The sequence below is a fragment of the Microcebus murinus genome, chromosome 6, assembly GCF_040939455.1.
Source record: "Microcebus murinus isolate Inina chromosome 6, M.murinus_Inina_mat1.0, whole genome shotgun sequence".
Classification (NCBI taxonomy): Eukaryota; Metazoa; Chordata; class Mammalia; order Primates; family Cheirogaleidae; genus Microcebus; species Microcebus murinus.
The window spans coordinates 31,948,435-31,974,949 of record NC_134109.1 but is presented as its reverse complement, the minus strand read 5'-3'; the positions used below and the strand labels follow the sequence as shown (position 1 = coordinate 31,974,949).

The following is a 26,515-nucleotide window of genomic DNA, read 5'->3' as shown; positions in this document are numbered from 1 at the left end:
CAGAAGACAAAGGAAAATCAAACAAATGGCTACCAAGAGACAGATGTGGTCCAGTCAAAGCAAAAGCAGACTAGTCATGAGCAAAGGTCATGGCAATAATTTTTTTGATTCCTCAAGGCATTTTGCTGTTGACTTTCTGGAGGGCCAAAGAATAATAATATCTACTTATTTATGAGACTGTTTTGAGAAAGTTAGACAAAGCTTTAGCAGAAAAATGCCTAGGCAACCTTCACCAGAGAGTCCTTCTCCACCAGGACAATGTTCCTGCTCATTCCTCTCATAAAACAAGAGCAATTTTGCAAGAATTGCTATGGGAAATCATTAGGCTTCTACCTTACAGTCCTGGTTTGGCTTCTTCTGGCTTCCTTTTGTTTCCCAATCTTAAAAATCTTTATAGGGTGCATATTTTTCTTCAGTAAATACGTAAACTGATTGCATGGGTTAAATTTCTGGGGCCCAGACCAGGTACAGTGGCTCACACCTATAATCCTAGCACTGTGGGAGGCCAAGGCAGGAGGATTGCTTGAGATCAGGAGTTCCAGACCAGCCTGAGCAAGTACGAGACCCAATCTCTACTAAAAATAGAAAAAATTAGCCAAGTATGGTGGTGTACACCTATAGTCCCAGCTACTTGGAAGGCTAAGGCAGGAGGATCTCTTGAGCCTAGGAGTTTGAGGTTGCTGTGAGCTAGGTTGATGCCATGGCACTCTAGCCTGTGCAACAGAGTGAGACTCTGTCTCCAAAAATAAAATAAAATTAATTAATTAATTTCCATGGCCCTCAGTTCTTTAGGGATGGGCTAAATGGTTGGCATCATTGCTTACAAAAGCACCTTGAACATGATGGAGTTTATGTTGAAAAGTAAAATTTATATTTTTTTTATTGTTATCTTTTAATTCTACTTTCCCACAAACTTTTTGAAGTCCCCACTTATGTAAAAGCACTTAGCCCAGTGCAATATATATTAGGTACATACATCCCTCAAAACACTCCAGTTTCCCTGAAGTATCATCAATGAATTTGTCATAATCTTTCACACTCTTGTTTTAGGTAGCATAAGAGTACAAATAGTATTATACATTTTAATTAAATAAAAATATTCACAAATTTATACATAGAAGAGCAGAGGCAAATTGTTTAGCAGAGGTCACCTCTTGGGGATAGCAATTTTACTTAACACCCTTTTATATTACATTGTTACAGTTTTTTCTTTCTCAGCCAACATCATACTGAACAGGGAAAACTTTAAAGCATTCCCGCTTAAAATTGAACCAGACAACTGCCCTCCATCACCACTTGTATTCAACATAGTGCTGGAAGTCCTAGCCAGAGCAATTAGATAAGAGAAGGAAATCAAGGTCATCCAAATGGGGGCAGAAGAGATCAAACTACTGCTCTTAGGCCGGGCGCGGTGGCTCACGCCTGTAATCCTAGCTCTTGGGAGGCCGAGGCGGGCGGATTGCTCAAGGTCAGGAGTTCAAAACCAGCCTGAGCAAGAGCGAGACCCCGTCTCTACTAAAAATAGAAAGAAATTAATTGGCCAACTGATATATATATTAAAAAAATTAGCCGGGTATGGTGGCTCATGCCTGTAGTCCCAGCTACTCGGGAGGCTGAGGCAGTAGGATTGCTCGAGCCCAGGAGTTTGAGGTTGCTGTGAGCTAGGCTGACGCCATGGCACTCACTCTAGCCTGGGCAACAAAGCGAGACTCTGTCTCAAAAAAAAAAAAAAAAAAAAAAAAAAAACTACTGCTCTTTGCTGATGATATGATCTTATATCTAGAAAACTCCAAAGATTCTGCCATGAGACTACTGTAATTGATTTAAAAAATTCAGCAAAGTCTCAGGTTACAAAATCAATTTACACAAATCAGTAGCATTCATGTATTCCAACAACAAACTGAGAACCAAATCAAAGACTCAATATCCTTCACAATAGCAACAAAGAAAATAAAATCCCTAGGAATATATTTAGCTAAGGAGGTGAAAGACCTCTATAAGGAGAACAGTAAAACACTGAGGAAGGAAATAGCAGAGCACATAAAGAGGTGGAAAACCATACCATGCTCATGGATTGGCAGAATCAGTGTTGTTAAAATGTCTATATTAACCAAAGTGATCTACAGATTCAACGTAATCCCTATTAAAATACCAACATCATTTTTTGCAGATCTAGAAAAAATAATTCTATGCTTCATATGGAACTAGAGAAGATCCTGTATAACGAAAGCAACCTTAAGCAAAAAGAACAAATTGGGAGATATCAATTTACCAGACTTCAAGCTATACTACAAGGGTATAGTAACCAAAATAGCATGGTACTGGCACAAGAACAGAGACACAGACCAATGGAACAGAACTGAGAACCCAGACATAAAACCATCCTCATATAGCCATCTGATCTTTGACAAAGCAGGTAAAAACAACAGTGGGGAAAAGAATCCTTATTCAATAAATGGTGCAGGGAACACTGAATAGCCACATGTAGAAGAATGAAACAGGATCCGCACCTCTCACAAAAATCAACTCACAATGGATAACAGACTAAAACCTAAGACATGAAACTATAAGAATCCTAGAAGAAAATGTTGGAAAAACTCTTACAGACATTGGCTTAGGGAGAGAATTTATGAAAACCACAAAGGCAATCACAGCAACAACAAAAACAAATAAATGGGACCTGATCAAATTAAAAAGCTTCTGCACAGCCAAGGAAACTATCATGAAAGCAAATAGACAACCTACAGAATGGGAGAAAATGTTCACAGGCTACATATCCGATAAAGGGCTGATAACTAGAATCTATACAGAACTCAGGAAAATCAGCAAGAAAAATCAAACAACCCCATTAAAAACTGGGCAAAGGACATGAACAGAAACTTTCCAAAAGAAGACAAATGGCCAACAAACATGAAAAAATGCTCAACATCTCTAATCATCAGTGAAATGCAAATCAAAACCACAGTGAGTCTGAAAGATAGGAAGTATAAAAAAAAAAAAAAAGAAAAGAAAAAAAAAAAGAAAGAAAACCACAGTGAGATATCACTTAACTCCAGTAAGAAAGGCTTTTATCGAAAAGTCCCAAAACAACAAATGTTGGCATGGATGCAGAGAAACAGGAACACTCATACACTGCTGGTGGGACTGCAAACTAGTACAACCTCTATGGAAAATAATATGGAGATACCTCAAAGAGCTAAAAGTAGAACTACTATTTGACCCAGCAATCCCATTAATGGCATCTACCCAAAGGAAAAAAAGACATTGTATAAAAAAGACATCTGCACTAGAATGTTTATAGCAGCACAATCCACAATTGTAAAGATGTGGAAACAACTCAAGTTCCCAACAATACATGAGTAGATTAATAAAATGTGGTATATGTATACCATGGAGTACTACTCAGCCACAAAAAACAATGAAGATCTAGCACCTCTTGTATTATCCTGGATGTAGCTGGAGCCCATTCTACTGAGTAAAGTATCACAAGAATGGGAAAACAAGCACCACATGTACCTGCCATCAAACTGGTATAGCTGATCAACACTTATGTGCGCATATGGTACAAACATTTCATCAAGTGCCAGGCAGATAGGAAGGAGGGAAGGGATGGGTATATTCACACCTAAAGGGTATGGTGTACACTGTCCAGGGGATGAACATGCTTGTAGCTCTGACTCGGGAGGGACAAAGACAATATATATGTAACCTAAACATTTGTATTCTCATAATATACTGAAATTAAAAAAATATACATTTTTTTAAACTTTTAAGACTAAAGGAAAATCATTCAGCCTGGCTTTCTTTTCAGCCTATTTATTCCTCTTTTCAGTGAGTGTATTCTGTGAAGCCAATCCTTCTTTTGTGTCGACCATACCTCTCCTAAGCTCCAAGAAGCAGGAGCATGTCTGTGTGCTACATAGCCCAGCTACACCAGAGAATAAAAAATAAGTCTGTTTTATTATTTTTCCACAGTTGAAAATAATTAATACTTGTATAGAAATTCAATCACACATATATCTCATTTTAACCTTGCTTATGGCCGGGCGCGGTGGCTCATGCCTGTAATCCTAGCACTCTGGGAGGCCGAGGCGGGCGGATCACTCGAGGTCAGGAGTTCGAAACCAGCCTGAGCAAGAGCGAGACCCCCATCTCTACTATAAATAGAAACAAATTAATTGGTCAACTAATATATAGAAAAAAAATTAGCCGGGCATGGTGGCACATGCCTGTAGTCCCAGCTACTCGGGAGGCTGAGGCAGGAGGATATCTTGAGCCCAGGAGTCTGAGGTTGCTGTGAGCGAGGCTGACGCCACGGCACTCACTCTAGCCTGGGCAACAAAGCGAGACTCTGTCTCAAAAAAAAAAAAAAAAAATCCTTGCTTATGAGGTAAGGATTAAATAGACCTTTTTTCTAGGCAAGGATCAAACAGGGCCGGGCATGGTGGCTCACGCCTATAATTCTATTGCTTTGGAAAGCCCAAAGAGGGAGCATTGCTTGAGGTCAGGAGTTCTAGACCAGCCTAAACAAGAATAAGACCCCGTCTCTACTAAAAACAGAAAAACTTAGCCAGGCAACTAAAAAGAGAAACAAACAAACAAAATTAGCCAGGCGGGTGGTGTATGCCTATAGTCGCAGCTACTCAGGAGGCTGAGGCAGGAGGATCACTTGAGCCCAAGAGTTGAGGTTGCTGTGAGATAGGATGACACCATGGCACTCTTGCCTGGGCAACAGAGCGAGACTCTGTCTTAAAAAAATAAGGATCAGAGAGATAAAATGACTTGCTAATACTCTAAGGACCTGAGCCTAGAGCCTAAAATCAAGTTGTATCTACTCTACCAACATGCAGAGGCCAGAAGACCACCTAGAATTCCAAATGAAGATATTCTGCAGCTTTATATTAGGAAGAATAGCATTTCTCAGGCTTTTATTTATTTATTTATTTATTTATTTTTGAGACAGAGTCTTACTTTGTTGCTCCAGCTAGAGCACCATGGCATCAGCCTAGCTCACAGCAACCTAACTCCTGGGCTCAAGCAATCCTTCTGCCACAGCCTCCTGAGTAGCTGGGACTACAGGCATGCGCCACCGTGCCCGCCTAATTTTTTCTATATATTTTTAGCTGGCCAATTAATTTGTTTTCATTTTTAGTAGAGACAGGGTCTCCCTCTTGCTCAGGCTGGTTTCAACTCCTGACCTTGAGCGATCCGCCCACCTCGGCCTCCCTGAGTGCTAGGATTAGAGGCGTGAGCCACTGTGCCTGGCCTCTCAAGGTTTTTATAAAAATGATTTTAACAATTTTTAAGTACAGGGTTTTGTGGCATTGACAGCATTTACATTTTCATACTGTTGTACAACTATCACCACCATCCATCTCAGAACGTTTTCATCTTTCTAAACTTAAATTCTACACCCATTAAATAATAACTCCCCATGCTCCTGACAACCATCATTCTTTCTCTAAAAACACCATTTCTGTCTCTTTGTATGTGACTACTCCAGGTACCTTCTATAAGCAGAATCATACTATATTTGTCTTTTCGTGATTGGCGTATTCACTTAGCACAAATGTCTTCAAGGTCCACCCATGTTTGTAGTATGTGTCAGATTTCATTCCTTTTTAAGGCTGAACAATATTCCATTGTATTTACAGACTACATTTTGCTTATCTAATCATCCGTTGATGGATACTGGGTTGCTTCTGCCTTTTGATTACTATGAATAATGCTGCTATGAACATGGGTACACAAATATCTGTTCAAGTTCCCTACTTTCAATTTATTTGGGTATATACCCAGAAATGAAATTGCTGGATCATATGGTAATTTTCTTTAACTTTTTAAGGAACTGCGCTACTATTTTCCACAGTGACAGTACGATTTTACATTCCCACCAGCAATGCACAAAAGTTTCAAATTCTCCACATCTTTGCCAACATTATTTTCCATGTGTGTGTGCACGTATATACAAAATACTTATTACAAAACTTTACAAAACTTTTCCTTTGTATGGAGACTTCTGGGACACCTTGTATATAAAACAGTCATCCTAATATCCTAATGGGGGTAAAATGTTTGCTGGCCTTTTCGACCTTCAAGTAATAGCCTAACATGATTCTCAAGTCCTTATTGAAATAACTAGGAGCACAGCATTCTACAAGCAGTTTGAGTTATTTTTCTTTAAGTTACTTTACTTTACACTTACTTATCCTGAAATTCAGTTAGCACTTTTCTGCTCACTCACTCCACCCATACAAAGTTTCCGGCAGTTTATCCCCATTGGTTTGGCATTTCACTGCCTTGAACTAGCATCATATACAAATTTGGGAGATTTTATATTCATTCTTTCCACAAATCACTTACAAAAACATTAAGAGCACTAATCTCTATTTACCCAAGCCAGCCACTTCTGCAATTAGACCTATTTCAGAGGTGGATGTAATGTGGGGCAGCATGGCACCACAATCAAATCATAAGCCTAGGATACGTGAACACAGGTCTGACTCTCAACGTTGCTACCATTTACTAGCGTTGTGCCTTTAGACCGGTCACTTAACCTCTCTAAATTATAGTCCTCCCATCTATAAAATTGAGAATAACTCTACCTATTTAATAGCATTATTGTTAGGATTAATGAGATAGATCTGTGTAAATGACTTGGCCCATTGCCTGATATTAATACATATTAAGAGCTAGGTAAATATTAGCTAATTATTATGCTACTTGAATGCAACAATAGCTAACATCACCTATTGTTTACTCTGGGCCAGGGACTATCCTAAGGGTTTTATATGTGGTAGTTCTAAGACTTTTAACAACCCCATGAAGTAGGTATTGTTGTTATCCTTATCATTCAGATCAAATTATAGAAAAGCCATATAACCTGAAGGAACTCAACTACTAAGAGTCACCGTTGGGATCTGAATCCAGGTAATCTAGCTCCAGAGACTGTGCTGCTTACCATGTTGTAATCCAGTCTCTCAAATATAACAGAGGCCAGGCAGGGAAGTAAATGAGTGAAACCAGCTAGATTAAATGGCATACTGAATGAAGAACACGTGTCTCTTTTTAAAAGACAAGCCACTACTCAGCTCTAACCAGTTGCTGGCATAGAGAAATACAGGGTGAAGATTGCCAGATTTTTAAAAATTTTTCAAAAAAGGCCAGCAGCCTGATTTTTGCGGGCTGAATGTAGGCTCAGTGCAGGCTGCATTTGGTTTATGGATAAATTAAGGTTAGGTGATTTGCCCAGGGTCACAAAACTGATGTGCAATAGCACTTAGTAAATTGGGGTTGTCGGGGAGGGAATCAAATGGCAAGAGCAGGCAGGTCTGGAGAAACAAGGAGAGGTGGTGGCATACTGATTTTGCTCTTCACTAAGTAAGTAAGTAGCTATGGGAGGGGTAACATCTATAGGCATCTGCTGACACCCATTTACCTAGTACCCTTTTGCTGAAAGCTGAGTTCACTTATCTATGTACTATCTCATTTTTCCTTATCTCCAATTACGTAAGTAGGGTGCATTTCAAAGAAGTCAAAAGTAAAGCCCTGGCTTGCCTTGGCTCCTAGCTTGGAGTATTTCACATTAAATAGGAAGTAAGTATTAAAGCAGCAGCAATACCCTAACTAGACAGCTAGAGATCCACAAAATAAAATGGTTTCTCAAAAATCAGATGACTAATAGCAGTGGAGTTTAACAAGGCTAGGATTTTTAAATACTAACCCTAGACAATGTCATTAATTCCTGAGCAGAAACAGAGAAAGAAATTCACAAATATTCAAATATCCCCTTCTCCTCACACCAGAATCTCAGAATAGAGTTGGATGGTACCTAAGAGATCATCTTCTCCAATATTCCCATTTTGCCAGTGAGAAAACTAAGGCACAAAGAGGTTGAACTCACCTGTCCAAGAGCACACCACCAGTTAGATAGAGGCAGAGTGAGATTCAAATCCAAGATGTCTGATTCCAAAGCCCCTGCTCTCCTAAAGTGTGGTAAACATAGGCCACTGGATGATTTTAGACAGTAGAGAAATAATTTTAATAATTATGTATTTTAAGGTATATTAGAAAAAAACAACTAGCACATAAAACCCATGATACTTCATGGACATTATCTTAATATAAAGTTTTCTTTCAAACATTGTTTTAAGGGGAGTCAACTTAGAAAAAATGTTAATAGCATGGATGATATCCCTTAAATATGACAGAAGTCAAAAAGGTGGGGCTCAAACCTCTGAAATTTGAGATTTTGGAGAACAGGTTACCAGGCACATTTATACTACCTCCTTAAGAGAGGGCCTCTAAATCTGAGGCTGAGATTTGATACACACCCAAATGCAAACAAGGTAACTAGGGAATAATCTCAGAAGGCATTAGGAGAATGTGACTACTTTAACAAAGAAAGTTGCAACCTAATCAGTTGCACCATAATCAGCCTAAAGAAGACTACAAAATCGCCAAAACTTAAGATAAAAATATTCAGCCTCATTGGTAATCAAAGCCAGTTGTATGAGAACTTAAGTCATAATATACTTTTTAAATAATACCATTTTTCACATACTGACTGAATTGGGAAAGATAAAATAATGCCCAGCAACAGTCATGATGCAGTCTCATAATACAAGCGTAAATAAGTTGTTTCAACTATCTTGGAGGACAATTTGGTAATATATATCAAATGTATCTTAAAAATGTAAAAAAATTCATACCCACTGACCCAGAATTCCATTTCTAAATATTTTATTCTAAGGGAAAAAGTTTTTTCACAAATGTTTAGCTATAAGGACTGTGCAAAAAGCAAAAATATTAATAAATAGAAAAAGACAGCACTGGTTAAATTCTGAGCTAGACACTTAACAGCATACAGCCATAATATCATGCTTTAGAACAGTTGTTCTCAAAGTGTGCTCCATGGACCCCAGAAGGTCTGCAAAGTCAAAACTATTTTCACAATAAAACTATAACATTATTTGCCTTTTTCACTGTGTTGACTTTGTACTGATGATGCAAAAGCAATAGTGGATAAAACCACTGGTGCCTTAGTACTAATTAAGGCAATGACAGCAAATTTTAGCAGTCATCAGTATATTCTTAACTTGCCACTCACTTGCAGTAAGACACAAAGGCTACTTTCACTTAGGAATGTCCTTGAATCGGTAAAAATAATTTTATCAAGTTTCAAGCAGAGTATACATCTTAATAATCTGATGGGAAGCATACATAAAGAACTTCTATCATACAGTGAAGAAAAATGATTATTTTGTGAAAAAATATACATGTGATAGTTTGCATTGCGAACTGAACTAGCTGCTTTTTTCATGGAATACCATATTTTTACTCGAAATGACTGACAGACAAACTATATTTTTATTGAGACTTGTGTATTTGGCAATATTTTCTCAAACATGAGTAAGATGAGTCTGTCACTTCAAGGAAAATAAGTGGCATTATTTGTTGCTTTCAAGTGAAAATAAAAATTTTGGAAAATCTGTATTTGCCATGGTGAATTCAAAGACTTTTCTGATGAGATTGGTGGTAAAAATTAACACATGTGATTTTAAAAAATATCTTAATGAAACATATCAAGATTTGGAAAACCTGCAAAATTCGGTGAATCTGAATTTTCCAAATGATCAATGTATGATGTTGTAAAACAATGCATGAGTGGAAAGATCCACTCAAAGTTTAAGACAGATTAATGGATTTTAATGTACAGACTATGACAAGTTCTTTGATGTGGTTTTGGATTCTATGCAACTAATCTGTAAGAAACTTCTACTTGTTGAGTTTTGATATAGTATCAAAGAGTAATATACACAGTTATTCTTCCCTTTTGTAAATACAGATCTTCATAAAGCTTAATCTTGTTTACATACTTTAGCTAAACCAATATTTCACAACAAATTAAATGTAAATGCCTTCTATTATGACAGCCATCAAAGAGATATGGAAAAATATAACAATGGCACTCTTCTCACTGTTTTCCTATTTTGGAAAAATATAGTATTTTCAATATTTTTTCATTTAATTAAAAATTTAATCTTTTCTCATTAAAATGTTAATATTAAGTTTACATTACTGTTTTTAAATAAATGAATTTTTAAATTTTCTCAGTTTTTTAAGTTCTGATACAATAAAAATGATAGATATGACCCACATAAACTGAAGTTCTTCAAGCTCTTCAATGATTTTTGAGACTATAAAGAGGTTTTGAGACCAAAAAGTTTGAGAACTGTTGATTGAGGACAGTGGTTTTCAACTCAGTTGGTATTTCCCCTCCAGATGAATTTGACAGTATCTGGAGACATTTTTAGTTGTCACAACCGGAAAGATGCTAGTGGCATATAGTGAGTAGAAGCCAGAGATGTTGCTAAACAGCCCACCATGCACAGGACAGCATAATAATAATCCAGCCCAAAATTTCAATATTGTTGAGGTTGAGAAATCCTGCTTTAGAAGAATATTCTATGACATATGAAAAAAATTAATATTAAGCAAAAAAGTTATAAAATAACAGTCTAATTCCAATTTTATTTTTGAAATATGTATACTAAATATGTACCAAAAAAGGCTAAAATATCTTCCAAATGTTAACAATGGTCACCCTGAGTAGATGGAACTACTTCTTTTCATTAAATAAGCCGGGCATGGTGGCGCATGCCTGTAGTCCCAGCGACTCGGGAGGCTGAGGCAGAAGGATTGATTGCTTGAGCCCAGGAGTTTGAGGTTGCTGTGAGCTAGGCTGACGCCACGGCACTCACTCTAGCCTAGGCAAGAAAGCGAGACTCTGTCTCAAAAAAAATAAATAAATAAAAATAAAAAAATAAATATATCTTATTTTCCAAATTTCCTATAATTAATACATACGTATGAATTCATAAAATTATGAATGGGTGAGATGCCTATGTTATAAGTGCCATACTCTGATGACTTGTATGATTCAACAGGCAATTCTCAATAGTAAAGTATGGAATTAGGACATGTCAAAGAATAAAAGCTCCTCAAATAGAGCTAGGGGGACAGTACAAGCAGGTTCTCAGGGCCTCAACAATACTAAGGATCTACAAGAAAGTTATTAAGTAAGATAGTGGATGTAGCATTATAAGGTACTCCCAGACCATAGGCTGTCTTCATCTCCAGTCTGACCTGCCATAGAGAATCAACCTGGACAATATGCTCTCCTGAATATATCACAGACACTCTTCATCTATTCTGAGCAATTTCTGTTTTTTAATTTTTGTATATAAGAACAATGCCTGCCTGATTTTTGCAAAATTCCTTGTATAAACAAAATTAACAACATAATAAAGCTTTCTTTTCTCTTCTTGAGTAATTCTAAAAGATTGAATCAACACAGGCCCCAATGCTTTCATAGTCCTCCTGGGAAGGCCACTATACCCACCCACCCACCAGCAGGTATAAACAGAGATGTCAACTCTGAGACTAAATCAAGGGCTAGCAGCCAACGACTCAAATTTCAGTTATTTCTTGCCAGTAAGAGTACCCTCCCACCCACAGTTTTACTTTCCATGGTTTCAGTTGTCCGCAGTCAACCAAGGCCCAAAAATATTATTTTGAGAGAGAGAGCACACACATTCGTATAACTTTTATTATACTAATATAACTGTTCTATTTTATTATTAGTTATTGCTATTAATCTCTTACTGTGCCTAATTTATAAATTAAACTTTATCATAGGTATGTATGTATAGGAAAAACATAAAATACATAGGAGTCAGTACTTGTCAGGTGTGGGACCAGATGTCAGGTCTGTGTTCCCTGATTCCCAGTACCAATGGTTACTGGTACGGAGTCAAAGGAGCAAATGAGCAGACCAAGCAGATGGAAGCAAGCAAAGTGCCAAAATTTTTAAAGCATACTACATTCCAGAAAAGGAAGGGGTCAACCCCGAGAATGGAGAAGACCCTGAGTTTAACAAGATTTCTCCCCTTTATGCTGATTACCTAATTCTATGCTAAGTGGAAGGTGGAATATTCATAAGTTTTCTTGGAAAAACATGGAGAATTCCAGGAATGGCAAATCCTCCCCTTTTCTATCCTTGTATGGCAATTTCTGGGGGTTGCCATCGTATTTATAAACTGTCATGGCATGAGTGGGTGTGATTTTTACTATGTTAATGAGGGTAGGTCACTTGAGGATACTGTCACCTTACTTGTATACATGCTCTAAGAACTCTCTTTTGTGGCCATGGTCATATCTCCACTTTGTGGCCTTTCTACCTCTTTCTGGTTGCTCAGTCTTTGGGGACCTCTTGACACATCATCTGTTCCTTCTTGGAAGCCCGCCCCTTTTTTGGTCAATTTGTTCCTCCTAGTTGACAAAGCATCTCCTAACATCATCTATTTCTCAATGGAAATCCCTAGATAAAGCATCTGTTCCCCTCCTCCTTATCCCTACCTAACATTCTCCCCACAGTTGCAGGCATCCATGGGGGTATTGGGACGTATCCCTCATGGATGGGGGGACTACTGTATATCTAAGGCAAAGCATATACTTCAGCCATCTATGGCAGCAAATAATGAGGTATTTGTACTAAGCCATCAAACATGGTCAAGTTGCTATAAAAAAGAAACATAACAATCCTCAAAGGTTCCAATTAGTCACTTAGTCACCTTGTCCAAGTAGTAACACAAAAGATACAAGAATGTAGACCCAAGACTTGAATCAAAATTTAGAATGGGGAAAAGTTGTACAACAAAATTTTGACAGAAGGCCAGGCGCAGTGGCTCACGCCTGTAATCCTAGCACTATGGGAGGCTGAAGCGGGCGGATCGTTTGAGTTTAGGAGTTCGAAACCACCCTGAGCAAGAGCAAGACCCGTCTCTACTATAAATAAAAAGAAATTAATTGGCCAACTAATATATATAGAAAAAATTAGCCAGGCATGGTGGCGCATGCCTGTAGTCCCAGCTACTCGGGAGGCTGAGGCAGTAGGATTGCTTCAGCCCAGGAGTTTGAGGTTGCTGTGAGCTAGGCTGATGCCACAGCACTCACTCTAGCCTGGGCAACAAAGCGAGACTCTGCCTCAAAAAAAACCAGAAGACCAGAATGTCTGTCTGCCTCCACCATGGAAAATCTCTACTTACTCACCTGTTAAACTGTAAATCAATGCGGCACCACCAATTTAATCAAAACCTTGTTCAGGGACAATGAAATGCATATACCATGTTTCCCCGAAAATAAGACCTACCCATAAAATAAGCCCTAGAAGGATTTCTAAGCATTTGCTCAATACAAGCCCTACCCCAAAAATAAGACCTAGTGATGGGCGTGGCTACGCAGCATACCTGCACAACCCATGCATTTCGTTGCAGAGCAGTAAAGAAGATACGCAGCCCTTCTCATCTGCCCCATCGTGACAGCTACTATCCCAGAGGTGACCGGAAAGGTGCGGGTAGCCCCAACAAGGTCGGCTCCCCTGTCAGGTCCCGGCCATCCTGTGCATGCTGCAAGCTGAGGTTTTGAGGAGAAAATAACACATCCCCTGAAAATAAGCCCTAGGGTGTCTTATTGAGGAAAAATAAATATAAGACCCTGTCTTACTTTCAGGGAAACACAGTAGAATGTACTGGCAGTGTTAGCCACTCAGAGTTTAACACTTTACTTAAGCAAGTCTTTTATATAAAAATATGCAGAACCTCATGACTTTCCCTAGTGAGGAAAGAGGTCAGAAGACCCAGAATTTTTTTTTTTTTTTTTGAGACTTGGTCTTACTCTGTTGCCCAGGCTAGAATGCAGTGACATCATCATATTATAGATTACTGCAACCTCAAACTCTCTTGGGCTCAATCAATCCTCCTGCCTCAGCCTTCTGAATAGCTGGGACTACAGGCATGTGCCACCACACCCAGCTACAGAAGACTCAGATTTTAATCCTGATTGTGCTACCTTCTAGCTGTGACCTACTAAGCAAATCATTTTACCTCTTTGCTCCTTTGTTTCCTTGTATGTAAAATTAAAGACTTCACTGAGATGATCATTAGTCCTTTCTAGCAACTAAATTCTGTGATTTTATGGAGACAGAACATCAGAAGCATAAGATCACAAGTAAGAATGGTAAAATTAATACTCTAACCAGATCACTTAAATTTCTTTAATGATGACACTTGACAACATGAAAGACATTCTACAGCCAATTGGCCATATACCAGAAAAACTAATTCCTGAAAACCCATTTTGGGGTCAATCTATACACTTGAAAGGTCCAACTTTTACTCCAAATATACTCTGGTGCTGCATAGAAACTCTACTAAAGTAAATCTATAATATGGTTTTAATATCATATCCACTTTTGGTTTAAAAGTCCTCAGAAAAAGATCTCAATTCAGCGGAGAATAGTTCCTGAAAATCAACTCTGCAAAGAGGAACAAGCCACAAGACTTAAAAAAAAAAAAAAAAAAATACAAGTAAACAGTAGAACAAGAACTATAAGAAAGTTCTTAAAATATAGTATATAGAAAGGAAGGGGTAACATTAGCCTCTGGACCTCGCATTTTCCTAATGGTTTTAGCCATTTTTTTCCCTTTTCTAATGAAAAGATGAGGGGACAAATGACTAACCCAAACACTCTGCCTCTCAGGCTTTATCTGGTACCTTGAAAGTGGCAGCTGAAAGACCTGAGGTAGGGAGGATGGAGGCTTTTCCACCAGAGGCATTCAATCATCCTATGGTTAATGTGAGGGGTTAGGAGACAGGCGCTTTAGATTTACTTGAGTACCAGACAGCTCACATGAGTGTTAAGTAGATGACCATATAATTTATCATCCAAACTTGGACCTTTTCAAGAATGAAAGGAGCACTAATAATTACACCAGGGCCATGTGGGAATTTAGGGCAGTCCCAAGTAAACCAGCATATATGGCCAGCTTAGTTATAAAGGACCCTAGCAGGCAGTAAGCGAGGCAGGCAGGGAACCTAGAGTTACCTTATCAACCTTATAATGTAATCTTACCTCACCTTATCAATCAGAAGGAGTCCAAGTAGAGGCAGAAAAAAGGTGGGAATCAGCCCTTCTGCCAACATTTTCTCTGCTACCTGGACCTATTATAAACCTGTCAATTTCCTCAGCTGCCATTTTCTCATTGACTCCTACATATCCTATTCCTCAAGAATATAACTTTCATTTTAAAATTAACCCTGGTGGGAAAATAGTATTAGAGTACAAGGACCTGACCTCCTATGAATATCAACTCTGTAACCTGAGTGGTACATGATAGAATCTCTGGTATTCAACACTGCAAGGAGCAAAGAGTGAGCAAGGTGGCAACAAAAGTGTGAACATGAAGGCATGGGAAGAGCAGATAACTAAAGTGACAAACTACCACTATCAAGTCTTGCCCTATATCTCTAAGAAAACCAATGCAAAGAGCAAATTGAGTATAAGATCATAACCTATAGGGCAACCCTCCTTGTTCACTCATTCAATGAATGGCCCTAAAAATGAAAAGCCTTCTTTTGCACAGAAACAGAGTGAAGTTGCTAGTGACAGAAGTGAATTTTACTTAAAAGAACACTATGCTTCAAATTCATTAAGGATTAAATAAGTTTATCATCTGGTCTAGGAGTCACACTTCCCTTTATGATACTGTGTCTGGAAAAGTGCTTCCAAATGACTTACCAGTGCTCTCTGGGCAAACAAGCCGATGTTACATGTTTACACCTTCTTCCAAAAAACCAGTTTATTATGAAGCACAAGTATTCATCTGTGCCCCAGGCATACACATTTTCTCCACATGTATAACTATATGAGGAAAGATACCTATTTCTGTTGGCTGAAATTCAGCCAAATATAATCAATCAGCATGCTCTTTACAGTTATCAACCTCAAATTACAAGCTCAGTAAATAAATATATATTGTTTGTACCTTTAGTAGGGCTAATGGATACTTGGTAACCAGAGTATACCTACTCCTAATTAGACTAAAGTAGGGAGTTTAACCCAGTGGGAGTTAGTCACGTGGTTTATGTAAGCAAGTATGGAACACATAAAAGGTGAAAAAGGAGACTTTGGATGACTGTAAGGACCAAAATCCAGGTGAGGTGATTTCTAGCACCAAGAGAGATCTGTTGAGTAGTGAATACTGTGGCTGTGAACAAACCAGCTTATTAGCTCCAAGACTACTGTTCCATCTCCTTAAACCCACCCACCTTCCTCCATTTGCAGTTAGCAAAGTATCAGAGGGACAGCATCATGAGATGAGAATGGAGGGAAAAAAATCAGATCCTTCAAAAATGTTTATAACATTGTAAAAAGTTCAGAGCAGTTAGCAATGTGTCTTAGAATATATGCAGACCCAGCCTGGAAATCCAGCTCTACCACAAAACATGAGAGCTTTCACAAGTTACCTAACTTCTCTAAACCTCAGTTTCCTCATACATAATAAAAGGATAATAGTACTTGACTTACACCAGGCACACGGCTCACATCTATAATCCTAGCACTTTCGGAGGCCCAGACATAAGGGTCACTTAAGGAATTCAAGACCAGCCTGAGCAACATAGTGAGACTCATCTATACAAAAATTAGCTAGGCATGGTGGCACACCTGTAGTTCCAGCTAGGCAGGAGGCTGAGGCAGGAGGATCACTTGAGCCCAGGAGTTTGAGAGTGCAGTATATGATGATGCCACTGCACTCTAGCCTGGGCAAAAAAAAAAAAAAAATAGTACTATCCCTAACTTAGAAAAGACTCTTTTAAGCAGAACATATGCCTGGAACATGAAATGCCCCCAAATAATATTTGATAAATGAATGACATCATCAAATATTAGCTATTTTTTTCATTAAACATTTATCTTTATAGACAGCAATATCTTAGTTAAACATTGGGTATGGCATCCCTACTTAATTTGGTAGACACTGGGGAATGCCATAATTTTTGGGGACATCAGCAGGGAATGCAAGACAATGAGAGCTAAGTTTTAGGCAGTGGTAACTAAATATTAAAACTGAAAAGAACAAATATGTGGAAAGCAGTTATTGGAACCAAATTTTCCACAAGGACCAAAGTAATAGACCATGGTAATAAAAATCTTTTTTCATCCCTAGAATTATACTTCATTTAACCACAAAAAATGAATTCTAATATCTATTTGTCTACTAATGCCTTGCCTATTTCTCTGCATTATAGAAACCTCAGCAGTAATCTATCAATGTCTTTTTTTGATTCTTTAGCACTTAGTTATGACAATTAACAGAAAAAACCTTCAAATGTCCTTGCCTTTCTACACTATAGGTAACACTGGCTATTTTCCAAGTGGCAAATAAGACCTATATAGTGCTTAGCAGAAGGCCTGGCACAGGTTACAAGCTAAATGTTAAATAACAATTCTTAGTCATTAAGATTAAAGAGGCACACATAGTAGGGACTCAATAAATATTTTAAGAATAAACATACTTAAGTAGAACATGTTAACCTTATTTACAACAAACACAGATACAATTTATCATTTAAGAGGATCAATTAAGCCCGGCATGGGGGCTCACGCCTATAATTCTAGCACTCCGGGAAGCCGGGGAAGCCGAGGTGGGCAGATCGTTGGAGCTCAAGAGTTAGAGATCAGCCTGAGTGTGTGTGTATATATATATATATATATAAAATTAGCCGGGCACAGTGGCGCATGCCTGTAGTCCCAGCTACTCGGGAGGCTGAGGCAGGAGGATCACTTGAGCCCAGGAGTTTGAGGTTGCTGTGAGCTAGGCTGACCCCACAGCACTCTAGCCCGGGCAACAGAGTGAGACTGAGACTGTCTCAAAAAAAAGGGTTATCTAATGTAGTATTTTCCCAACCTTCAGTCAATCCTGATCACCTTTTGATTTTTGCCATATCCACGTAACACCTTTACCAGTATTTTTCTTTAAATTGACTTTTAAAAATTTAATCTCACCTTAAGTAATAAATCCATTAAAAATATTTTATTCATGTTAATTTTTCTAATGTGTATAAAAATAAATATTTTATTTTATTTTTTGAGACAGAGTCTCACTTTGTTGCCCAGTCTAGAGTGAGTGCCGTGGCATCAGCCTAGCTCACAGCAACCTCAAACTCCTGAGCTCAAGCAATCCTCCTGCCTCAGCCTCCCAAGTAGCTGGGACTACAGACATGTGCCACCACACCCAGCTAATTTTATATATATATATATATATATATATATATATATATATATATATTAGTTGGCCAATTAATTTCTTTCTATTTATAGTAGAGATGGGGTCTCGCTCTTGCTCAGGCTGGTTTTGAACTCCTGACCTCAAGCAATCCGCCCGCCTCGGCCTCCCAGAGTGCTAGGATGACAGGCATGAGCCACCACAGCCAGCCAAAAATAAATATTTTAACAATCAAAATTTAAATATTCAAAGATCACCTAAATTCAGTTTACGACCCAAATTTTGGTAAATAGTAACCTAATCTTTATAACTTAAAAATATTCAATGGACAGAGAATTGAACAGAAAATAAATAGAATTTCATATTCTCCCAATAATCTAAGAGTTAATCTAAGGAAATTAATATTAGTTTTCATTATATACATAGATTTTTAAATATGTGGAGCAACAAAAACTGAAAATAGAATTGATTCCTTCTTAACCTACATAATCTTCATCTGAATTAGGATTTTATTTCCTTTAATTTTAAAAGACTTTAATACCACCATTGACTATCTAAATTAAAACTAAAATAACCAAAAAAGCAATTACTTTCTTTTCTAAAACCATCAGAAAGAAAAGAAAGATCAAAATTAAGTGCCACATTTATTAGCAATGGAAGTGCTCTTATGAACATGCTCTCTTTGCCTCACTCAATGCATGAGAAAACAAAGGCACTGAATTCTGAGTTTTGTTTTTTATTTTTTGGTCACCCAGGCTAGAGTGCAGTGGCGTACTCATAGCTCACTGTAGCCTTAAACTCATGTGCACCCACTTCTTAACTTGGAATTCAGATAGTATTATCCATTTGTGTGTCACGTTTTACTGGTTCCTCTCCTTAGGAACTCGTAGCAATCAAAAATGCATTGGCATAAAGCAAATTAACAATGATCCTTTAAACAATACTGAACACAAAGACAATTTTTTGATGTGTTAATAAAGTCTAAGGAGTCTAATGATCAAGAACTAAACCTCACTAGGTTATTTTAAAGCAGAAATGACAAACTAAGGCATAATTGTGAATTTTCCACCCTTTGATAGATATCAATTAGCTGGCTGAAGAAAAAGTGGGACAAATAATGCTTATCTATAAATATCTTTATTACTTTATCCTTATGTCATGATCCCTATAATTTATCATAGCAAAGTCCCCCAAGGCCACCTCTAGGGGCCTTCTTTCTTTCCCACCAAATTTCATAAGCAAGAGCACTGTGGCTATATTAAGTACGGCAGAGCAGAGAAAAACCAAGTATCTATTGAAGTATCATAAGGCAGAGAGAAGAAATTAAAAAGGATCATGTACTGTTACAAATGAGAATTACACTCCTAAAATGCCAACTTCTCGAGAGCATAATTTATATTTGCTTCATCATCCCCGTTCTTCTCGTAACTCCTATCTTTATAAATAGTATCCAATCAAAAACTATGTGTTGAACTAATAAACAGACCAAAGAATAAAATTTAATACTTTCCCAGCAATGGATTGCCAGTAAACAGAAAAGGCAAGAAGAAAATTCAAGGATTGATTCCCCAATTACCTTGTCAAAATGTATAAGCTATAAAAGCTTTTCAAAGTCAGAAATCTGCCCCACCATTGGCCATATTTCTTCCAATAACTAACAAGGACTAAGCAATTCATTCTAATTAAGTACATGAGTAGTTTTAATAAAGTCAACCCTTATTTAACTAACTAAAGGCAAACCAATGGATAATGTGACTTTAGACTAATTTATTTACAAAAAACTGATTCAATAAAATGTGATACAACTAGTGACTGGCCAACAGAAAATGACCATTAATAGGTTCAAATTAAGCATATAGTTATAATTATCACTATTATTTGATGTTTAAAAATATTCTTTAATGACAATTCTGGTTAAGCTTACTCACAAAGTATTTTTAACAGTTCACCTCATGGAGATCTTTCTCAATTTTTCATGTGTACTATGCCATATGTAGTAAATATTAGATGTTGAAGGTGTCAATCACCTAAAAGCTTTTTATGACGTTCAAGCAAAACAACAACAGTTGCAGCAGTAGCAACCAGAGCAACATTGTGAGTTAGGCCCTTGTGCTAAGAATGTTCCAAATGTTATCTTATTCAATTCTCACCACAACCCTCTGAGGTATTATTATCCTTATTACATGGATGAGGAAACAGACACAGAGAGGGTAAGTGACTTGTCAAAGGTAATCCAGTTAGCAAGTAGTTGAGTTGGTATTGATCCAAAGCAGTCTGACTTAAAGGTTCATATTCCTAAGTCTCTCTATAGACTATAGATCCTTAAAATGAACAATAAGGTCAGAGACCTATGTGAACTAGAAATAGGCTAAATAGTTATCCCCATTTATAAACATGATGACCAAGCAATTAAATGCCTCTCCCCATTCCCAATTCCTACATAATTAACACTTTGAAACATCATAGTTGCTAAAGCTATTTGAAAAGCCTCTGAAGGTATTTTTCCTACATTTAGTCATAAGCACAAAAAAGAGATCAGAATATCTCACTGTAACTCAAAACTTCATACTTATGGGCTATTAATCTGCTAGCTTTACAGGTTCCAATGTCTTAAACCTCAATTCAAGGGCAATAATATTATAGCAACTCCCTTTCCCAAAGAACTGAATCTTTATTTTTGTGTACTGCTAAGAATGTTTGCACAAGCCCTTTAAGAGATATAGGACAGGGGGAGGGAAGGAAATGGGCATTTATTGAAACCTTAAAATCTGTACCCCCATAATATGCCAAAATAAAAAAAAAATAAAAATAAAATTAAAAAAAAAGAGATATAGGACAGTAAAGTTACAATCCAAGTCAATTATGCTTCCAATCAGATCCCAAAAAGATGTTTATCTTCTTCCCAAAGAAAGAAGACTTTAAGCAAACATATAAAGGACCTCTTCTAGGGAAAAAGAAAAGCATAAGAGGAAGCAGTGAAGGCAATGTGCAATCAAAGACCTAACAGGCAAACCCAGGATATCCCCTAAATATGTGCAGTACAATATAACCTCCTTGATATTGTTAGGATCTCTTATAAGTAACACTTCAACATACAATGTTGTTCCCCATCCGATAAAGGACTAACACAAAAAAAAATTCTAAGAGACTGTAATCATCAAGCATAAGTTAGTCTTTATAAAAAGTAATGTTCGGGCTGGGCGCAGTGGCTCATGCCTATAATCCTAGCACCCTGGGAGGCCGAGGCAGGCAGATTGTTGGAGCTCAAGAGTTCAAGACCAGCCTGAGTAAGAGCGAGACCCTATCTCTACTAAAAAAAAATAGAAAGAAATTAGCTGGACAACTGAAAATATATGGAAAAAAATAAGCCGGCATGGTGGCGCATGCCTGTAGTTCCAGCTACTCGGGAGGCTGAGGCAGAAGGATCGCCTGAGCCCAAGAGTCTGAGATTGCTGTGAGCTAGGTTGACACCACAGCACTCTAGCCCAGGCAACAGAGTGAGACTCTGTCTCAAAAAAAAAAAAAAAAAGTAATGTTCATTCAAAACCATGTAGTTTATAAAGCACTTTCACATATAATAATATTTCATTGACTATTCATTACCACTATTCAATTACCAGTGAGGGTAGTTTGTTATCTCTATTTTATAGATGAGTGAAGGGATTTACCTAAATTCATAAAATGTGTGGCTGGTAAAGCCTCCATATCAAATCACTTGCCATCAAATCCCAGGTGCTTTCCACACCACATTGTGCCTCCTCGTTTCACATAAAAAAAAATCACAGCACTATCCCGTCTGCCCAATTTGCACACAGCTATTACCAATACAGTAAGAACAAATGTCAGCTATTAATGACACCATGTGTTATAAGTACAAAAGGGAAAGAAAACAAACTCAGCATTTTCTCTGAGAGGCCTGGCACTCTATTCAGCACCCAACCTATACTTTGCCCAACGTTGTTCTCACAGTAGGCCTTCAGGTAGGTGCTGCTCAGAAAGTAGACTCACAGAGGCTTAGAAATTTGAACAAGGTCATACATTAAACAAATGACATAGCAGTGATTTTAACCATGTATCTACTATACCACATACCTTACATGGTACCATAGTGATGGCCTTTTTTTTTTTTTTTTTTTTTTAAGACAGAGTCTTACTTTGTTGCCTGAGCTAGAGTGCCGTGGCATCAGCCTAGCACACAGCAACCTCAAACTCCTGGGCTCAAGTGATCCTCCTGCCTCAGCCTCCCGAGTAGCTGGAACTACAGGCATGCACTACCATGCCCAGCTAATTTTTTCTGTATATTTTTAGTTGGCCAATTAATTTCTTTCCATTTTTTTAGTAGAGCTGGGGTCTCGCTCTTGCTCAAGCTGGTTTCAAACTCCTGACTTTGAACGATCTTCCTGCCTGGGCTTCCCAGAGTGCTAGGATTACAGGCGTGAGCCACCAAGCCCAGCTGTGATGGCCATTTTTAGTCAACAACAAAGAAAGATAAAGTACTTTCTAGGTTAAAATATTATACAATGTTTTAAAGTGTCAAACAACCATTCCTCTACTTGTTGCTGTCATAATCTCACTTCCAAGCACAGTACCTTTTTCTCCTTCCTTATTTTCTCTGGTTTACTCTTAGTAACTGCTGGCCTCACTACGTCCTGGAGAAAGGGCTAGTTGTTGGATAAGAAAAGTGATGTATGGCCAGGAGCCATGACTCATGCCTTTATTCCCAGCACTTTGGGAGACTGAGGTGGGAGGATCACTAGAGGCCAGGAATTCAAGACCAGCCTGGACAATATGGCCAGACTCTGTTTCTACAAAAAATATTTTTTTAATTTAGCTGGGCCTGGTGGTGTGAGCCTATTGTCCTGGCTACTTTGAAGGCTGAATTCAGGATTGCTTGAGCTCAGGAGTTCAAGGCTGCAGTGAGCTATGATCATGCCAACACACTCCAGCCTAGGGTGACTGGGCAAGATTATCTCAAAAAAGAAAAGTAACATATCCTTAACTAACAGTATTTTATACAGTCACAAGAATCACACAAATACTATTTCTGCCTTGGTTCTAAGTTAATTCTATCAAATAGTATATGTCAGATAAAAGAAATGTGAGCCTGTCCCAAACAATTGGGAAAGGAAAACAATGAACAATCTATCATTTAATCACCACTGGGGTTTTATCCAATCCAGACAAGACACAAGAACAAAATGCATAAAAATAATCTCATTACTATCCCAGAGTTTGGCATTCCACCACATTACAACATTGGGGACAGATAGCATTATCATCAAAATACTGTGTATCCCCTTCAGGTGTTAACTGCTAATGAGGGACAAGGATAGAAAAGAAAAATGTAAACATGACACTTTAAATAGTTTTAAAGTGGAAAAATTGGGAAAATTATTGAAGGACTTCCCAGAACAAAATGTAATTAGCTTTAACAAATTAAGGTGTACTATGACTCCCAAAGGGGGCTTCCTTATCTGAAGCAAACAGGAGGAACTTTCTATTAACACAGCTATACTCATAACAGAAGGTAAATAGCTAAAAGGCTTTTAACTATAACTCTATGTTCAGGGAACAAATAGGAAAAGCTACTCTGAGCCAAACTGGAGGAGCCAGTGGAAAAGCCTGCTGGGTGGACTAAGAAGAGGGACAGGAGTAGATAAAAAGGAAACAGGAAGAACTGAGTTAGAAGGAGTGTGGGGGAGGGAGGAGCAGCAAGGGGCAAAGAAGGCTGGAACCCTGGAAAGTACTAATGGAGATGAGCAACTCAGGTCTAGAAAAGTAAAGAAATAAATGCCTAGAACCAGAAGGTCTACCAGGGCCTGCCCTATCTTAAGGACCCTCCTCTTCTATAGGCTAAAATTAAGCCAAAGGAAATGAACTGGCTAAGACTAGAGAAAATGGAGTTCATTTAAGATACAGGGGAAGGTCCTGCCAAGCACAGGGGAGTAATAACTGGTAGAGAATGGAGGGAACTTTTTAGTGCTTTTTAAAATGTAACCTTATACAGATGAATTGTACAGTATGTGAATTATATCAATAAATTTGTTATTTTTTAAAGTGTGTTAAGCTGGGCAATAACTACTTATGATATAATCAACATGATTAGCTCAGTTGTCTTATAAAAGTGTACCCTCAAATACCCTCACTCAAAAGGGAAAGTTTTCTTGTGTTTGGGAACATTTCCGTTGGAATTATCTTATGAATACAGAAGAAGCAGGAGGGAAACTGGGAGCTCAGACTTTCTCCATTTTTGCCCTTGGAATTTATTTGATAAAATTTTATATGGTGGTGTGGGGGAAGGAAGCTTTGTTTGGGGTCCACCTTGAAGTGGAGTATCAGATTTCTTCAGGGGATGATCTAGGGCCAAAGTCTACCTAGTCGAAGAGAAAGCGATCTGGGGTGGAAGAGTCAAGTAAGTTCTGTAGAAACCCCGGAAGGTTTCTCATGAAATGATCGCAGAAGACTCATCTCTGCTATCCCCAAATTGGACCGTACGCCCCATGTCACTTCCGACTGTTACTCACGAAGACGGATGCTTTGCCATGATCCCAGAAGTTTCTGGCGAGGGGCCCATGACAAAATTAGAAAGCCATTTGGGGACCGACCTGGCTGAAGCTAAGCGCCACGTCCAGCGCTGGGCTCCCCTTTCATCCCTCCCAATGTAGGAAAAGGAACAGAGGAGGGCACAAGGCTAGCGGGAACGCCCAATCACCCGTCTTCACCCTCCTCCCTTGAGCCGGGTTTCAGGGAGCCGCCCCCTGGCCCCCGCGTACGCCCATCCCCACCCGCCCTTGCCCCGGGCCTGCGACCCCGGGAGGGAGGGGGACGGCGGCGGCGAGCGCCCCCACCGGCTGCAGGCTCACCTCCCCCGGGGCAGCTGTCGCCGCGGCCCGGCGGGCCGGGGCCTCCCCGGGAGCAATAGGCTATCGATTCAGCTGCCTGTCGCTAGGAGCCCCGGGAGAGCGAGGCCTACACCGCCCGGCCGGAGCCCCGGCCTCGATTTCGCCACTTTCCCCAAACCGGAGGGAGAGTACAGGGGCAACCAGGCCGATCTGGACGGAGGGGAGAGAAGCAGAGACCACTTGCAGAGGCAGCCGCGGGGAAAAGCGGTGCGGGCGCCGGGCTCCCGCCAACAAGTCTCCCGGGGTTCGACCACCTACCTACCCCCTGCCTCGCAAGTTGCGCATTCAAGTTCAGGCTGGTGCCCCTTACCCTCCTGGAGCCCCCGCCACTCTCGAAACCATAATAAAAACAAGACGCGTAAGAGGCCACCACAGTAGTAAAGGAGATGGAGCTGGGCCCCTAAGAACGCCGAGGCGGGGTGGCCAACAGCGACCGCCCGCCAGTCACCTCCCCTCCGCTGACCCCGCCAGCCCTCGGGTCGCAGCCCCCAGCCCCTTGGCGTCAGGGCCTGTCACCGCCCGGCTCCGGGCCCCCAACACCCCTTCTTGACACCGCGGACAGGGGCTCGAACTCCCCCTTGCCTCCGGCGCGCCTCGGCCTCCTCCCCATCCAAATCCTAAAAATGCCCCCCGCACCTTTTAAAGTACGTGGAGGAAGAGTTTGCCGTCAAACTTTGTCGAGCGATAACCTCGCCCCCCTCCCCGACCCACACTTTCAGGGCAGTCTTCAGGAGAGATCACTTTGCACTTAGGATAAAGCGAATTAAGGAGCTGTCAACCATTTTAGATCTTTTTTATAGAAGACATCCTCTCCTTCCCCTCCCCCTGCAATGGTTTTAATCTGACACCAAACCTTCCCACCGCAGAAGGGGGGTTGAGAAGGGAGGGGTGGGGACGGAGGGCAGGAGGAGGGTGGCGAGGGAAAGCGAAAGGGGGAGGTTGGAAGGGGGCTGGGAGGCGCGGGGAGGGGAAGGGGGTTGATTTACCTGAGACCAGCCACTGGCCTCCATTGTTGGAGAATTCAATGGCATTGACACAGCCGAAGTGGCCGAGGAGGTCCTTCTTGTAGAGGTTTCTGCAGCCCCGCAGGCGTCTCCTCTGAAAGTCCTGAGTGAGCAGGGGGTCCCCATGCAAGCCCCGCTGGGACAAGAAGCCCACCACTGACCTCATGCTGCCCCCCAGGCCAGCTCTCCTCTTCATGCTGGAACCGCCGCCGCCGCCGCTCGCGCCGCCGCCCCTCCCTCGGCCTCACGCGCGGCCGCCGCTCTCCCCCCACCCAGCCCTCCCCCCGCGCTGCGATCCGGATGGTTCTTTAACCAGCCATGGCAGGCAGAGCGAGGTGTGCAGACACTCGGTGGCGTTCGCGGCTTCCTGACGGTCCCCTCCCTCTCCTTCCCCCCTAAGCTCCGCCCTCTCCTTCTCCGCCTCCTCCAGCAGCTGATCCTCAGCTGCGGCGGAGCTTCCGCGATGCGCGGCCCTTCCGCC

At 39.9% G+C, this 26,515-nt stretch overlaps 1 protein-coding gene across 5 annotated transcripts in view; it reads right to left on the bottom strand.

The window, feature by feature from the left end:
- DCAF5 (DDB1 and CUL4 associated factor 5) overlaps positions 1-26,377 on the bottom strand; it is a 115,287-nt gene extending 88,910 nt beyond the window's left edge. For 2 of the 5 annotated variants that reach the window (XM_012781155.2, XM_076003919.1), the window contains exon 1: positions 26,017-26,372. In XM_012781155.2, coding sequence (XP_012636609.1) covers positions 26,017-26,230 — 214 coding nt within the window. In that variant the 5' untranslated portion in view covers positions 26,231-26,372. Of the gene's footprint in view, positions 1-26,016 lie in introns of all 5 variants that reach the window. The other 3 variants (XM_012781159.3, XM_012781154.2, XM_020285707.2) reach the window with 3 other exon arrangements.
- Between the last annotated feature and the right edge of the window lie 138 nt (positions 26,378-26,515).